At 40.5% G+C, this 15493-nt stretch overlaps 2 protein-coding genes across 4 annotated transcripts in view; both read right to left on the minus strand.

Annotated features, from left to right (window-relative positions):
• Positions 1–5986: 5986 nt before the first annotated feature.
• Positions 5987–8733, minus strand: LOC148876984 (arabinosyltransferase RRA3-like). Its single transcript, XM_088979758.1, has 2 exons — positions 8007–8733; positions 5987–7321 (listed from the first exon to the last, which is right to left on the minus strand). Exons 1-2 carry the CDS (start codon positions 8190–8192, stop codon positions 6206–6208), a joined length of 1302 nt encoding a protein of 433 aa, XP_088835884.1. The 5' UTR covers positions 8193–8733; the 3' UTR covers positions 5987–6205.
• A 1378-nt stretch (positions 8734–10111) lies between these two features.
• Positions 10112–15493, minus strand: part of LOC148876985 (HVA22-like protein k) — a 47455-nt gene continuing 42073 nt past the window's right edge. For all 3 annotated transcript variants that reach the window (XM_088979787.1, XM_088979771.1, XM_088979779.1), the window contains 3 exons: positions 13508–13603; positions 10608–10680; positions 10112–10520 (listed from right to left, as the gene is read on the minus strand). In XM_088979787.1, coding sequence (XP_088835913.1) covers positions 10414–10520; positions 10608–10680; positions 13508–13603 — 276 coding nt within the window. In that variant the 3' untranslated portion in view covers positions 10112–10413. The remainder of the gene's footprint in view (positions 10521–10607; positions 10681–13507; positions 13604–15493) is intronic.

Here is a 15493-nt window from a genome sequence, read left to right on the forward strand (position 1 = left end):
TGGCTTTAGGCATTTGCATATCTTTAATGATACTCTACTTGCAAAAAAATACATGGAGGCTTATTACAGAAGAGGACTCCCTTTGGGCCCGTCTGGTGAAGGCCATTTGTTTCCCCCACTCTTCTCCATTGAATGCAGTGGGTAGGGCGAGTGCCTCATGAGGATGGAGGAGCATGTTACGGGGCTTAGAGCTACTAAAACACGACATTATTTAGCAGGTTGGTAATGGCACGAGTATAAGAATCTGGGAGGACCCATGTTTCCCAGGGAGCCTAGATTTCAAAGTTCAGTCTACATTCCCAAGTAATTGTAATTTACAGTTTGAAAGTGAACTAATAATCCAATCCTCAAAAGCTGGAACATTGATCTTATGAGGACTATCTTCACCAATGAGCAAATCAGTTCAATTTTATTAATCCCTCTCTCTTGAAATGAAATTGAGGATAAAATTACTTGGGCTCTTCACAAAGATGGCTATTACACTGTTAAATCGGGTTATCATAGAGCTTGGACATTGGAACAGGAGGATCAACAAGAGGTACAATCCACTGTTTTCAAAACTGACTGGACCGAACAGACGGACCGGAAAAATCGGGAACCGGTCACCTGACTGGTTCTGTTTTCCTCCAAAACCATTGATTTTGGTCAGCAAACCGTTGAACCGTTCGAACGGTTTTGACCGTTTTCTAATTTTTTAAATTTTTTTATTTATTTTTAAATAGGCCAGTCATTCAGGTCAAATGGTCAGACCGTTCAAACCAATAATCAGACCCCTGACCAGTTCGGTCACCGATTCGTTTTTAAAAACCATGGTACAGTCTATGATGCTTAATAGAATGTTGTGAAAATGTATTTGGAGCTTAAATACTATCCCAAAAGTCAAAAACTTCTTATGGAGAGTCTGTGTCAATGGTATCATAGTTAATGAGAATTTGTTGAAGAGGTATTGCCATAGACCCAGCATGCCATAGATGTCAATATCCCTATGAATCTATACCACATGTTTTATTACATTGTCACCTAGCTCCGACAGTTTGGTTTGCGAGCCCTCTAGGTATCCGAACAGACCTTTTGAATGTTGTTTCTATTTCTGACTGGATCAAAAGTTGGTTTGAAGGGCCCCTGAAAATCAGAAAGCTAGTAGATAACACAATGCTCTCAAAGCAGCGATTTGCTGGCAACTCTGGCTGGCCCGTAATGAATTGCTTTCTAACAATGTCTCAGGAGCCTAGACACGTTCTTTCAAGGAGCATTGCATTATTGGAGAAACCCAAGAGCTAAAAATTAATCATTCTTTACCTCCAATAGAGTCAAGACAAACACTCAGTACCTGGACACCTCCTCGTCATGGCAGTATTAAAATTAATTGTGATGCTTCCTTTATTCCTTCTTCAAATAATGCAAGCCTTGGGGTAGTAATCAGAGATGCCAATGGTTCCCTCTTAAAAGTGGTGGAACAGAAGACAAGTGTCTTTCAGTTGAAGATGCAAAGAGCAGAGCTACGAGGCTTGGAATTATTGGGGTTAAACGTTGGGGTGCTACCAGTGTTGTGGTGGAGTTAGATGCTGCGGGGGTTGTTCAGCAAATCAACAATTGGAATCAGAATGTGAGGTCCGCTAATAGAGTCATTATTAACTTCTTGATGAAGAACCCAGACTTGATGCGTGCATCACTCACATTACCAGGTCGGCAAACAGGTAGCAGATATCGTTGCAAAGAAAGGTTTGCAAAACTCTTTCTACTTTTTCTGTAACTGACCTTCATGGCTTTTAAGTGCATCGGAGTCTGATATACATTTTGAGTTTCATCCTCATTGAGGATTGATGAAAGGGAATTTGGCCCGACCTTGTAGTAGGAAGACGCGTGGGTGTGACTTGGCATAAGATACAACTTAACATGATCAGATCGACACGTGGGCATGACTCGACAAGTGACAGCTCAGCATGATCAATTCGCTACAAAGCGACCTCGGGTACCCCGATACCCCAAACTGAAACTATCCCGAACTAAGATCACCTCGGTATCAAGCACGACCAGGGTAAACGAAAAGCAAATCCGCTACAGGACAAACCCGGACAGATAGACCACCTCGAGACAAGCCTATCTCGATGCAAGATCATCAATACTAAAGCGCTTCGACATTCAGAGCAGGCCGAGTCTGAAGGACACGAGCTCAGATAGCTCTCCCTTGGGTAACTCACCACCAGGTAGCCCAACACTTCACAGGCAGCTCGTTACTAAATCAGACTGACCCCTGCGTGGCAACCCCGAGGAATTCACCACCGTACTTCGCATTTTACAGGATTATGACTTGTAACGACTATATTAGCTCACCCACTCCCCAGTTCAAACGGGAGCAAGCAACCTTACCGGCTGGTGGCATTTTACCCACCTAACACGCAAACGGATCCCATCACAACGAGGATTTAGGAATTACTCCACCAACCCACGAGGACTCCAGTATATAAAGATTTCACCCCCGGGGGCGAAGGTATATTTTTAATGTGTGTGTATGCTTAATCTTTGCTCTCTAACTCACTGATATCATCTTCAAGCTCTCTACTACTACCTCTGAGTATTAACTTATCCATCAGAGTGTCCCCACTGGGTAAGCCACCCCAAGATCTCTGACTCTTCTCTTGCAGGTTACCTAGTCCCTATCGTTGCTGACAAGCAGATCGTTTCCAGCAGGAAACAACCGGATTACGCCACATCAAGGATCATTCGTAATACAATCTCCTCTTCTTTATCAAAAAAAAAAAATGTTTACTGTAAGGGCAAAGGGAACAGCTGAACAGAACACAAATCATGAAATTGAAAGATTTTTATTGCATTTTATGTGGCTATATAACATTGGGTAGCCATCCCCTATCCCCTTAAAACACCCCCCAACCTTGGTGGCAGCGAAATTTTGATCCCGGGTCTGTGGGACAACGAGTCAGAAGTACCGACTGAGCCACCATCAATTTAGGGCTTTAAGCAAATTAGTTTTTGGCCTATGACCATGCAAATTGCAAACTCGGGAGCTACGTTGTTGAGGGTGGAGGGCCTGTCCCAGATGGCCAGATCAGCGTGAACAGAATCCACCGACTTTTACCAGTTGAGCCACCTGGCCCCTTTTTGCAGTGTTCAAGTGGTTCCATCTACTGCCGATGAGGCGATGACCCAGCACCAGCAGCTGAGATGGTCAGTGGACCTCTCGTGCACGCTGCTTTATATGTGATACTGAAAAAAATGTTGGTTGTACATATTTAGAGCATGGTTTTTAAAAACGAACCGGTGACCAAATCGGTCAGGGATCCGGTTACCGGTTCAAACGGTCTAACCGTTTGACCCAAACAGCCAGCCCATTCTGACAAAAAATTTAAAAAATTGCAAAATGGTCAAAACCGTTCAAATGGTTCAAACGGTTCGAACGGTTAACCAGTTGGTTCAGCGGTTTAATAACCAAAATCAACGGTTTTTGAAGGAAAATGCAGTTTACTGACCGGTTCCCGATTTTTCTGGTCTGACCATCCGGTCCGGTCCAGTTTTGAAAACAGTGATTTAGAGTCCATATCCTGAACATTTGAGAAATTACTTATATATATACCCTAAACTTTTTAAAACGACTTATATGTACCTTGTTGAGCTGTTCCACATAAAATGAAAAAGACAAGTATCATTGACTGTTGATTACAGTTATTGTAAATAAATCTGATTTTTGGGAGTAGTCCAAATTATAGGTGGTGTAAAAAATCTGGTTTCTGCCAAATTCCACTGCCAACATAGAATGCAGTAACCCATTGAAAAATCTGATTTCAGTTTGTTCTTTTTTTGGTAAGTTACTTATCTAGGTAAATGTACTTACCCGGGTAAGTATTTCCTAGGAAAGATTTACCTAGGTAAGTGCATTTACCCATATTCTTTTATTTCCACCATTTTAGCCATAAAATTTTATTATCAAAATGGGCATTTTTGTCCCATTAAAGTGCTAGTGACTTTTCTCCCAAATGGAAAAGTTATTTACCCACCTAGGAGATGGGTACCCGGGAAAATAAACTTTCCCTTGTCCCAACATAAATCTGAAAAATGAACATGTATTTCTTGGACTTTCCCCCTCTCAAAATCCGCAAAAAGAACACCCCCTTAAAACTGAAATCCGGTTTTCTAGCATTTCAAATGTACCTTGCATACACAATGAAGGAAGAAGCATGATTTTAGTGACGTGTTTCAGTGGCATTTCAAAGGTCCCATTGGGAGCAATGCGACTTTTATCAATCACATAAGGCTCAGACAAGAAACCCAGTGATTTTCGGTCCTCTTCAGGTTTCCATGCACAAAAAATACACAGGCCTAGAAGCGAAATCCACAACTTCTCGGAAGGACCTTTCTTGTGTATTGTAGCAATGATGGGCATCTTCATTCCTTGAAATCAGAGCCTTTTTTCTCATTTCTCCAATAGAAAATGATATTGGGTGTACAGTGTACTTTATTTGTTTTTTGTTCTTGTTTCTTTATGCTCTGTTGAGAAAATATGGAATAAGTATACTCGACTTTTGTTGTTTATGTTCTGCTACATGAATGTTGATAGGTAATTGTTTTGGGAGTTGTGGCAAGATTTATTTGGATAATGGAACTTGAAGTTGAGAATGATTTAAGGAGAAATTGTTTTGTTTGAGAAATTTTACTCGAGGGAAGAAAATCAAAGCTTGCAGACAAGATTTCAGGACTAGTTTTGTTTGAGATCAGCTGGGTAGCAGAGGCAGCAAAAGAATATTAAATTTTGACTTTCGATGAGGGAGGACTTCGAGTTTCAATTCCATGAGATAAAGAAAAGCAAATTCAGGCCTCCTGGATTCCAATTACCCCTGTAAGACTCGTTCCTACAGAGAAGGGAACAAGGTAAAATGATTAAATGGGTTAGAGGCAATGGGTGATCCACTTGAGCTCCTCCAAGGGACTCCATCAAATGATGCAGCTAAATGTCATGATTTTGTGCTTTCTGTAGATCAGAACAAAGCACTTAACAATTGGGAAGCGGCTTTGGCTGGGAATACCAGAGGCTTTACTAACATGGCTGGCACTCAAAACAGGCTTACATAGCTTTGCAGGTTGGAATGTGACAAAGATTCTTTTTCCCCATCGAGAATTCCAATATTGGACAAGGATCATCCAACTCTACTAGCTTGTTGCTTGTGAAACCAAGACTTCGGCTCCATGGTTGACTTAAAATGATGATTCGTCTATTTTAAGAAGGGTCAATTTGATCAAAAAAATTGCTCAATGTCCCGCTCACTGTTTTTGCAATATGTTTTAAATCCTATGTTTTGTAAATTCATCCAACTTTATTATTATTATTTTTTTTGTAAAAAAGGTCCTTCCGAGAAATTATCAAAAATAGTTTCACTGAAAAGTCCATTTTCTCACGTGACCTTTTTTGGGCTTTCCAAGTTTTTCACCAAATATGGCTTCATCGCTTTCCATGTGGAGGTTACCTTGTAACCCTAGAAGCGTCTGCAAGGAAGCCCTCCCAAATTGGCACTATATAGCGGCATTCAGGTAAGGTGATATACCCTCAAGAGTCAAGATTGGCCAAGATTTTTAGGGCTATTATATTTGTGTAAGGTCTAATGTTATCACAGTGAAAATATATGCAAAAGGTTGGTTAGTTAAAATGTTTTTCTTTTTTGGGGGGGTGGAGGAGTGATGCAAGGGGCTGTGCATTGGGAACATCTCACCATGAATTTAACATAGGAGATATTCTCAATGCACGGTGCTATGTGTGCAGAGCCACTGAGTTTTTGCTTGCAGGAGATGCAAGCTCAAATATGAGTAACAAATGTTATAACAAAAGAAAAGGCAACCCAATGCACGAAGCTCCCACCATTGTGGGGTCTAGGAAGGAATAGATGTACAGGGAGGCTGTTTCCATGATTTGAACCCTGGTCACCCAAATCACAATAGAGCAACCCAACCATTGTGTCAAGGCCCACCCTCACAAATGTAATAACAAAGAAAGTAAAATTTTCTATAGTGGTCAAAGTTAGGTGGACATAGAAACATCCAATTCATGTAACTCACAAAATGTGAAATTGAACTGACCTACTTGTGTGCTTCTAGAGTACAGGAAAATCCCATGAATTGTGGCAAGTAGAGGACCATGTATGCAGGACAAAGAACAAGATGCATCACTCAGAAGTCCGAAGAACAAAAACAGAAGCTATCACTCTGAACCATCTGGGAAGGATTTCAGTGCATCTTGATTGCCATTAACATAGTAATCCACAATTGCCTTCATCCTTAGAAACTTATCTGGGTGATAATTCACATGAATGATTACTGGCTTTAATTTGCTAAGTTTAGCATCTTTCCTCACGGTCTTAAAGAGGACTTTGCTGTTCATAAAGAGATAAAAATCCATCGTTCTCCTAGAAGCATGAAGCCCATTGTAACCAGGATGTGAAGGGAAAAACAGCTCCTCATTGAAGACGGCCTGGTCCCATGCATTCGGCTGCCGAGAAAGCCGATCGGCAACACGATCTAAAAGCTCAATTGAAGGAATTGTGGGTCTTATATAAAAGAAACCAGAGTTGTAAACCCACAATCGCATGGTATGTGCATATCGAGCCCAACCCATGGCAGGTTCATCAAAGACATCATTATATCCGTAAGCAGTCATGTTATTGTGGCCATCAGTCATAGACTCCACATCTGAATCCCGATAAAGATGATCAAATGGGTTCTGCAAATATATGATATCAACATCCGAAAGAAGAACACTGTAACCTAGCTGCAAGAACTCTCTCAAGATCCGGAACTTCAAGCCTGAGACAGCATGGTTACCTCCTGTCCTCGCAATGGAATCAATACCTTCATCGGGGTCTCTCTTGTACACAGGGACATCATTTGAATTGCAAAAATTTTCAATCTCATCATCCAAAGCAACCACCAAATAATTGGGTATGCCCACTTTCTTGATGCTAGTGAACCAGAGCTCCAGCATCCCCTTCACATTTGAATTTGCAAGTGCAACTATAAGCTCTTTCCGAACAGCTACTTTCTCAAGCATTTTTGCTAACCTGGGGTTCACAGAGTTGTCAGGAACAACGGTTGGATTGGTTCTTAAGCCTTTAACAGTGCCAAAAGGCCCAGCTTTATGTTGTTCTCCCAAAACAAGAAATTGCTTCTGAGCCTGATCCTTCCCCTGTTCAGCCAGCCGAAGCTTTTCAGTTAGCTCCCTGACCTGCTTCTTCAATTCCACATTCTTTTCTGACACTGATACAAGCTCCGACTTCAACATGTTAATCCGTTCAGGTGATTCGCATGGGGATGAGCCAACCTAACAACAAGGGGCAAATGATCATAGAAACCATGGTTTGGCAAAACTGCCTACAAAATCCAATTTCACATCACAAAAACAGCAGGAAACATGAATGCCAAGCGGCATAAAAAGCAATTTAAACTTAATTGTTAGAATTTCTCATAGGTAGTAGTAGCAATTTTCTTTCTAAATTTCACATGCCACATGTTATAAGAGCTAATTTCTACGCAATTCTCAGTTTCAAGTCCCAATGAATCAACACTAAGGTTTGTGTTCAAAAACCGAAGTCTAGCGTTTTTCCATTTTTCAGCAGGAGTGGCAGAGGAATTCCAAAATTTAGGATCTAAACCATCCAAACAAACGAGAATATACTCCCAACGTACATCAATTCATAGGGAGATTCTTCTAGACAGAGATATATAGATACGAATCATCAACAACTAATGTATCAAGTATGTGCTTTGTGTTCAAGATGAATCAACAACTCTAATCAAAACGCAAAGTCAAAAATTAAAAATTAAAAATTAAAAAAAAAAAAAAGCAGGAATTGAACTCAACGAAACCAATAAATCCTCAGTTTACGATCGAACAATGTTGCACAGGAAAATAAATCTTAAGCATTGAAACATCACCAGAAAAACATAGAAAGAGAATAAACATGAATGAATCAAGAAGTTCGTCTGTAGGGTAGAAAAAATGGTACCTGGAGACTGGTCCTTGGAAGTCGACGACCTTGAGCTGGCGGATCGGAAACGAAGAATCCATGAGGAAACAAGAAGGCGAAGGCGCAACCAAGAAGAATTCCGACCGCAATGGCAAAGACGATTCTCGATCCACGAAGGGACTGTCCGTTGTTTCTCATCAACGACCCGTCTCTACGCCCCAACATGCTTTCGTAATTGTGGTTCCAGAGAGAAGAGAAGAAGCATAAGAAGAAACTCTCTTCCTTTTTTATACCATACGCAGAGAAAACTAAAAAGGGAAAAACAAAAGTCAACTGCAATTTCGAAACCCTAGAAAATGTTTGGAGACTCGAGAGACACCCACCTACCCCCTCCCTCTATTTGTCTCTCTCTCTCCCCTATAGATGAGAACTGTGAGAAGTCGTCGCTGTGGCCTGTGGGGAGAGAAGATTACAGCTTACAGTGGAAGGAAGCACACGTCGAGAAAAAGCAGAGATGTGAATCCAATTGAGTAAAGTGCGTACTGGAGCAGGCACTGCAACCGTCAGATGAGAATGTAGGAAGTCATGGACGGGTATGATTTCTTTCAAAAAGCACGTGAATTGAGAGTGTGATCAGAGAGTTGAAGTGGAGTGGGCCCCATGGGCCTTGGCCTTTTTCTTTTATATATATATATAAATCCTTGCTATTAGCATTGGGAACCGAAAATCACAGCTCTCGTCTGTTGATATTGATCTGCTCTGCTCCTTGTTGTAGAGAATCGCTTTTAGTTTTAATAGAGAGCAGTGATGATCCATTCATCCAATAGCATTTTAAATGAGGGCATTCGGTAATAATATTCAATAAAGAATGAGCTGGGCTGAGTTTCAACCTCAGTTCTCAAAGAAGGCCTCCATCACAAATTCAGAGAGAGAGAGAGAGTTTACTCACTGAATCATTTGTTCTTTTCGCTAAGCCAAATCCGAACACAAGCTACTTATTATTATTATGGTGAGCTGTGCGTGGTAAGTAGAGTGGACAGATTACTGTATACAAATAAACAAACATCTACTCTGGTCTCTGGTCGAAAGTCAAATGTGGGTAAGATGGCTAATAAAGCTTAAAGTTTTTCCTTTTGTTTTATTTATTAGAGTTCTGTCCAAGTGGACTACTTAGCTTTTATTCAGTCTTCCATCTTCCTGTGTTTAGTTGGTTTTCCAATTAGCTGTATTGGACAGCCATTACATTAGACAGCATTTTCCTGAACCTGTTCAATCAGGACATGGCAATGAAACCCGAATCAACACCCAACTTACTCCATCAGAAGAAAAGAGTTTCGACTTAGGATCACTTACCAACATGATAGAAATGTTTAGTGTGAGATCATGTTAGAACGTATTATGCTGGGAGGGCAGTGCATTTAGAAAATTAGACCGACCGGATTTTAACCACCACCTCCTACTAGTTTGTAAGCCAAATGGAATGGAAGTATGGAACGCAACCGTATATTGTTCATCTTAATTCCAAATCCAAGCATCTTGCGGTTTTGCTTTCAGGAGATCCGGGCTCCATTTTAAAATTTTAACTAATCACCACTCACTACCTATATTTTAATAAATTAATGAAGTATGACCGCTACTCAAAAAAGAGGATATATTTTCCCAATCCCAAAGAAGCTACATCTGAGTCGGGATCCCAAAAAAGGGACGAGAACATGCCCTCCCGCTGCCGTTGATGCCTCCTGCCACAATGGCACCCAACAGACTAAGGAGAGGAGAAGGTTATGCCACAGAGCCGAGAACACCAGGCACCAGGCCCACCCAACCTTCGGCTTGTAACAAAACCTCAATGATTCTACCGAAGACCCATTCAATTAACAACTATAGAGTTTTTTTTCAGTCCTATAGAATATAGATTATTCAGTTGGGATTGTTTTTGGCCTTTTCGTTTTATCTATACAAGATCACGAACAGGGTAATCATACTAAGCAATGGTACATCCTGGTATGATCATATAAATAGCCCATGACAGTGTCTACTGATTGTCCTTTGAGCTGAAATATTGTTAGATGAAACATTTGCAAATTGCAATGGAGAATTGGGGAGTATTGCGATTAGCCCAACAATAAGAGGAACTACTGGTTCAATTTTTGCCTGGTAAGTAATAACCTTAAATTTGGATTTTCCTTTAAAGGAGAGACTTTACAATTAAAAAATAAAAAACAAATGAGTGAATCACAGAGGACCTTACAACTGAACCTGTACAACCGCATGAAAGCAAGACACAACCTAAACTTTACATAACAAGCAATGATTGACAAATTAGAGAATACAACATAATATCTTATATGAGCCCAGGGAACCTTCACATCCACATATTAATGTATCAAAGTGGCTTCTTGAACCTAGGTAGGAAGGAAACTATGTCACCTGTCAATAAAAAGGGGCATCAGTCATCATGATCTGAATGTGGACCTTCGATTTGTCTTCTGGGGCCTACATCCATGCCCTCACTTTCTGGCCTCATGGTATCAACGTCCGTCCTCATATGGTTCACTGATACAAACAACATCAATTGTAAGCCACCCACGTAGTTTTTGGTCCCAGAACCCAGCAGCTATCACAATCTACAATGATCCATACCTACTGCAAGGAACTTCATCAGCAATGTTCTCGCAAACTCGATTTCTGCATGGTGTGTGCTAACGAATTTGACCTACAAGTTCAACAACCTATCAGGCATCTTTGAGTTTGCAATTGGACGGCTTTATGCATGACCCACATCTACTTAGATTAGGATTCTGGTCAAAACTGTGAGCTAATATCCATCAATTCTAAGTTTAGATCTATTTGCACAGACACCATTGTTATAGTGCAAAATGAAAATTGTGGAAATCTTCAGGCATAAACCATGGAAAGCAACTATATGCTATTCAATTTGCCACATAAAGTATATCTTCTAGGTAAATTATTCGGCAATGGTAACTAAACACCCTTTCCAGCATTAAATGACACAGGACCAGATTAGAAAACAAAGGTATGAAAAGGTTACAGTTAAATTCTACCAGCAAGTTCTCTCCGGAGCCCATTGGATGTGGAGCCTTCCCCTGGTATATATTTCAGTAATCCACAGTGGACAATTACATTTGCTTATTTGTTAGGCACCTTTACACATATCTGAGTCACAGGTTATGACAAGCACCACCCTAGGACCTTGCCCATTTTAGTGTTGGTACAAATGTACAAAATGGTTTTAAACCAGGCACAAAACAGATGGTATCATCAACTGAAGAACAAAGCATCTCCCAAGTGCAAATCTAGGTGTGGAAAATTACCAAGAATACTACAATACTAGAATAGTGTAAGTTACCAAGAATACTAGAATAGAGCAAGTTTCATATCAATCACAATGTTATCCCATCAGCACCCTCTCTGATGAGTCTATTTTCCCTTATTTGCTCTATATATGCCCATAAATCAGTAATATGGGCACTTATACTTAAAAATACAGCAATTTATGAGATCGGGAGAACAATCTCCTTTTTGAAGAAAACCAGTTTCGGTCGCTCGAGTTCCAGGAAACAAGTCTGCAGAGGGGATAAGGAAGAAGAAAAAAGAAAATAGATTTGGGTGGTGACCAAATACGAGAACGGAAGAAAGATTAAGATCCTAGGAGGCAAGGAAGACAAAAGGACGGTGATAAGCTCAACAGCAGGAGATTTGCAGAGAACTGACATAGAAGAAAAGATTGTGGATGCAGAGAGAAATAATGAAGCAGAAGCCCAGAAAATCGAAAAAGATAGTTCCAACAGGCTGAAAGAAAGGGATTCCAACTCTAACTCGAAGACAGAAAGCAATAAGGAAGAAACCTCTCGAGTAGAGGCAACCAAGCTTTAAGCTCTTCAGAGAATATAGTAGAGGCAACGGAAGGAAGGAAAGAAAGAATATTTGTGCGATCTGATCCAAGCAACCTGGTGTCTTCGCACAGACTTGAGGAGGTGAGTCAGTCTGGCTCGTCAAGCATTCTGGCACTGGAAACTCCAAACAACGGGGAAGGAGAAGAAGGAAAAAGAATAGAAGAGATAGGAGAGAAAATAACAGAAAAGGGAAGACTTCAAGAGGAGGGAGGGGTGGAGTACGAAGCAGGGTTTACAATAGAAAAAGAAGGCCTATAGACACTACTCAAAGTTCAGAAGAAGAGAAACAAGGGGAAGAAGGAGAAGGTTCAGAGATCGGGGATAGGGACAGAGACAGAGAGCAGAACAGACACAAAAAGAGCAAGAAAGTCAAGGAAATAGTTCAAAATGGGAAAGTAAATATTAATAAACTGGAGAGGGAGGTGGAGGTTGGAAAGTCTCTAGGCCTAGTTTTTTGGGGAGGGGAAGGTTTTGCAAAAATAGCATTTGAGAAGTTTGAAAAGAAGAAAAGAGAAGAGAAAAAGAAGAGGGAAGAATACTTAGAAAAAGTAAAGGGGTGGGACGAGGAAGGAAGAGAAGAGGAGGGGCTGGATGAGATTGAGTGAATTGGGGGGAGGGAGAAGACAGGGAATGGGGGAGGAAAATGAGGATTCTTAGTTGAACAGTAAGGAGTATGAAGAATGGAAGGAGGAGGAAGTTAGTGAAAAACATGTTTCAAAGTATCAAACCAGAGGTGGTTCTTCTCCAAGAAATTATTTCTTGTAATTTCTGTTTTCAAGTTGGTTTGTCAACTAGACAAACAGCATTTTGAGATATACTGCTTTTTTCAGTTTAACGAAACTTCTGTTCATCCTTCAAAAAAGATACTGGATACATCATGCTGAATGTGTGGAGAGGTAGAGGAAACGTCTCACCATTTATTCCTCCATTATGGTTTCTGGCTTTGTGAACATACTTTTTAAATCATTAAGGCCTTGTTCTTTTTCCAGGAACATTTTTTTGATAAATAATTTACCTATGTTCTTTTGTCAGAAAATTTACCTGGGTAAGTGAGACAATTTTCCTTACCCATATTCTTTTGCATCAACCACTTTCTCAATCCTCAGGTAAGTTGGTTGTTTTTCCTCTTTTACCACTTTTACCCTTGGCCAAAATCAACAGTTTTGAGTTTTGTGGGTTGGCAGGGGCATTTTACTCCCACAACAATTTGGGTAGCTGTTTCCCTCCATGGAAAAGTGATTTATCCACCTGGGAGAAGGGAAACACTTACCCAGAGAAGTGGCCCAAAATTTTACCAGAGAGCCCTACAGTTCTTCTGGGGAAGTTGATCAACACCCCCCTTCCTCCTCGTTCCTGGCAAAAGAATGAGGCTGAAGAATTCAGGGAAACAAACTTTTCAAACCACAACTTTTTTTATAGATAGTACAGTTAACATCTTATGATTTTAATTACCTTTCAGATTTCCTTGAGTCTTAATATATAGTCTCTTGTATGCATAGGCTATTGTATCTACAACTACACTTTCATTTTATTGGTATAAAATGCATTGTACTTTACCATTTCCAAAAAGGTGCAAATCTTATTGCCAATTCATTTGAAAAAGAAAAAGATGATTAAAAATCTTACAATTTCACCATATGCAAGGTCCACCATATGGTCAACTCTAGCTTGATGCCTCAAGAGGAATGGACGTAGATGGTTCATATACAAATGTCTTGCCCCCTGATGAACAACATGAAGTAATTTTGAAATGAAGCTAGATACCAAAAACAGAAAAAAGAAAAAGAAAGAAACCCTGCTCACTGCAAGCAATATTAGTAGCATTGTAGAGCTTAGTGTAAACCATCTTAATCCTGTTTCACCATTCCACTTTATCAAGAACCATATTATTCTATAAAGAATATTTTCATTATTCTAATTAGCCACTTTTTCTATCATGCTTATGCTATTGGGCTTGGAAATTTTCAGCATACTGGCATTTCGTTCTCTCTCTCTCTCTCTCTACACTAAAGGTGAAATGCTTGGGACAACCTAAACATGAAACTTCTCAGTACAGTGGACCTTGTTCTGACAGCCTGCCAAAAGGAATTTTCTCAATCAAGAATAAAAGTTGACCACTTAAGCAAAATCCCATCCTATATATATATATTTGAGTAAAGAGATAAGATTCATTAATAGAGAATTAATGCAATTACAGGCTTCCCATGGAGAGGCACGAACTGCGTCCTCTCCTAACAGCAGGAAGAAGGACAAAAGAAAACAGATAACAGAAAACAGGAAACAGGAAACAGGAAACAGATTCAATCTACAATTGAGCCCAATATAAACTTTCCCTGTTTACCCCTTACTTTGCAAGTCCATCAGCCATAGAGCTTGCAGATCTCCCCACCCATTGTATTCTCACTGTCAAGCTCCTTGTCAGGCAGTTGAATTTTTTAATTTCATTCTTAAAACACCACACTATAGAGTCCAGGTTTTGTAGCCATCCCACTACCACCTTGGAGTTCCCTTCTATTATCAGATAATCCACACCTATCTGCACAGCTAGCTGTACTCCTTGGATAGTAGCTGCAAGTTCCACCCTAATGGAGTTTCCAGCTCCTATGGGCCCCGAGCAGATAAGAACCACATTCCCAGCCTCATTCCTCACTACCCCTGACGGACCTGGATTACCAAGACTACTTCCATCGAAGTTCAGCTTCAAAAAATTCTCAGGAGGGGGGTCCCAAGTCAGACTCACTTTAGTCTCTCTAGATGAACAATTAGCCACTGCTAACCAATTCCTCCAAATATCACTAAATGAGAAATGATGAAATAAGTCCAGTGATTTTAGCCATAAGATCACCCTATTTAGAACACAGTCCTTCATCTCTTCTAAGTTTCTCTCCTCTTGGAAAGTTCTAGTATTCCTTTCTTCCCACACGGACCAAAGCAGCGCTGCTCTTGCACACCTCCACATAATTCCTCCTCTTCTGTGCTGCCAAGGGAGGAAAGCAAGATAAAAAATCAAGCTTGCATCCGCTGGCCTAACCAACCTGCACCCAAGCAATGAGAAGAACCACTCCCATAACTCTGCAGTAAATGAACAGGAAATTAGTAGTTGCTTACAGCCCTCACCATATGACTTGCAAAGGATACACCAAGAAGGTGAAAGACAAAAATAAGGTCTTCTCTTTTGTAGAATGTCTAAGGTGTTTATTTTCCCATAATGCACTTCCCGACAAAAAGAATAACCTTAGGGGGAACAGGCCTACACCAGATTTCCTTAAAAGGGAAAGGCCGAGTGGGGTTAGATTGAGTAATGGATTTAAAGAAAGAAGCACAACAGAAGGATCCATTTGGCTTGGGTGTCCAGATCTGTTTGTCAGGTTCAGAAGGGTCCAAACACACTGTATCAAGTAGGCTTAGCAGATTTGTTTGGGACACAATTTCCTCTTCCCTTAGGCCTCTACGAAACCCAAAATCCCAACTCGGTTTTTGTACCTTGAGACAGAGAACAAAGAAGGGAAGAGGTCCTTCATTGGAGCCTCACCGACCCAGGTATCCTCCCAAAAAAGAACAGAGTTACCATTACAAACATCATACATGACAAAATTGAGAAACTGAGGAAGG

The sequence above is a fragment of the Nelumbo lutea genome, chromosome 1 (assembly GCF_056320005.1).
Source record: "Nelumbo lutea isolate HS-2025 chromosome 1, American lotus-T2T, whole genome shotgun sequence".
NCBI lineage: Eukaryota > Viridiplantae > Streptophyta > Magnoliopsida > Proteales > Nelumbonaceae > Nelumbo > Nelumbo lutea.

What these genes read in the sequence shown, in the direction of transcription:
- LOC148876984 (XM_088979758.1), bottom strand. Translation starts at nt 8,192, where the DNA reads ATGTTGGGGCGTAGAGACGGGTCGTTGATGAGAAACAACGGACAGTCC. An exon ending in TTCCAAGGACCAGTCTCCAG is followed by an intron (nt 7,322 to 8,006) that starts GTACCATTTTTT and finishes CCTTGTTGTTAG; the next exon opens with GTTGGCTCATCCCCATGCGA.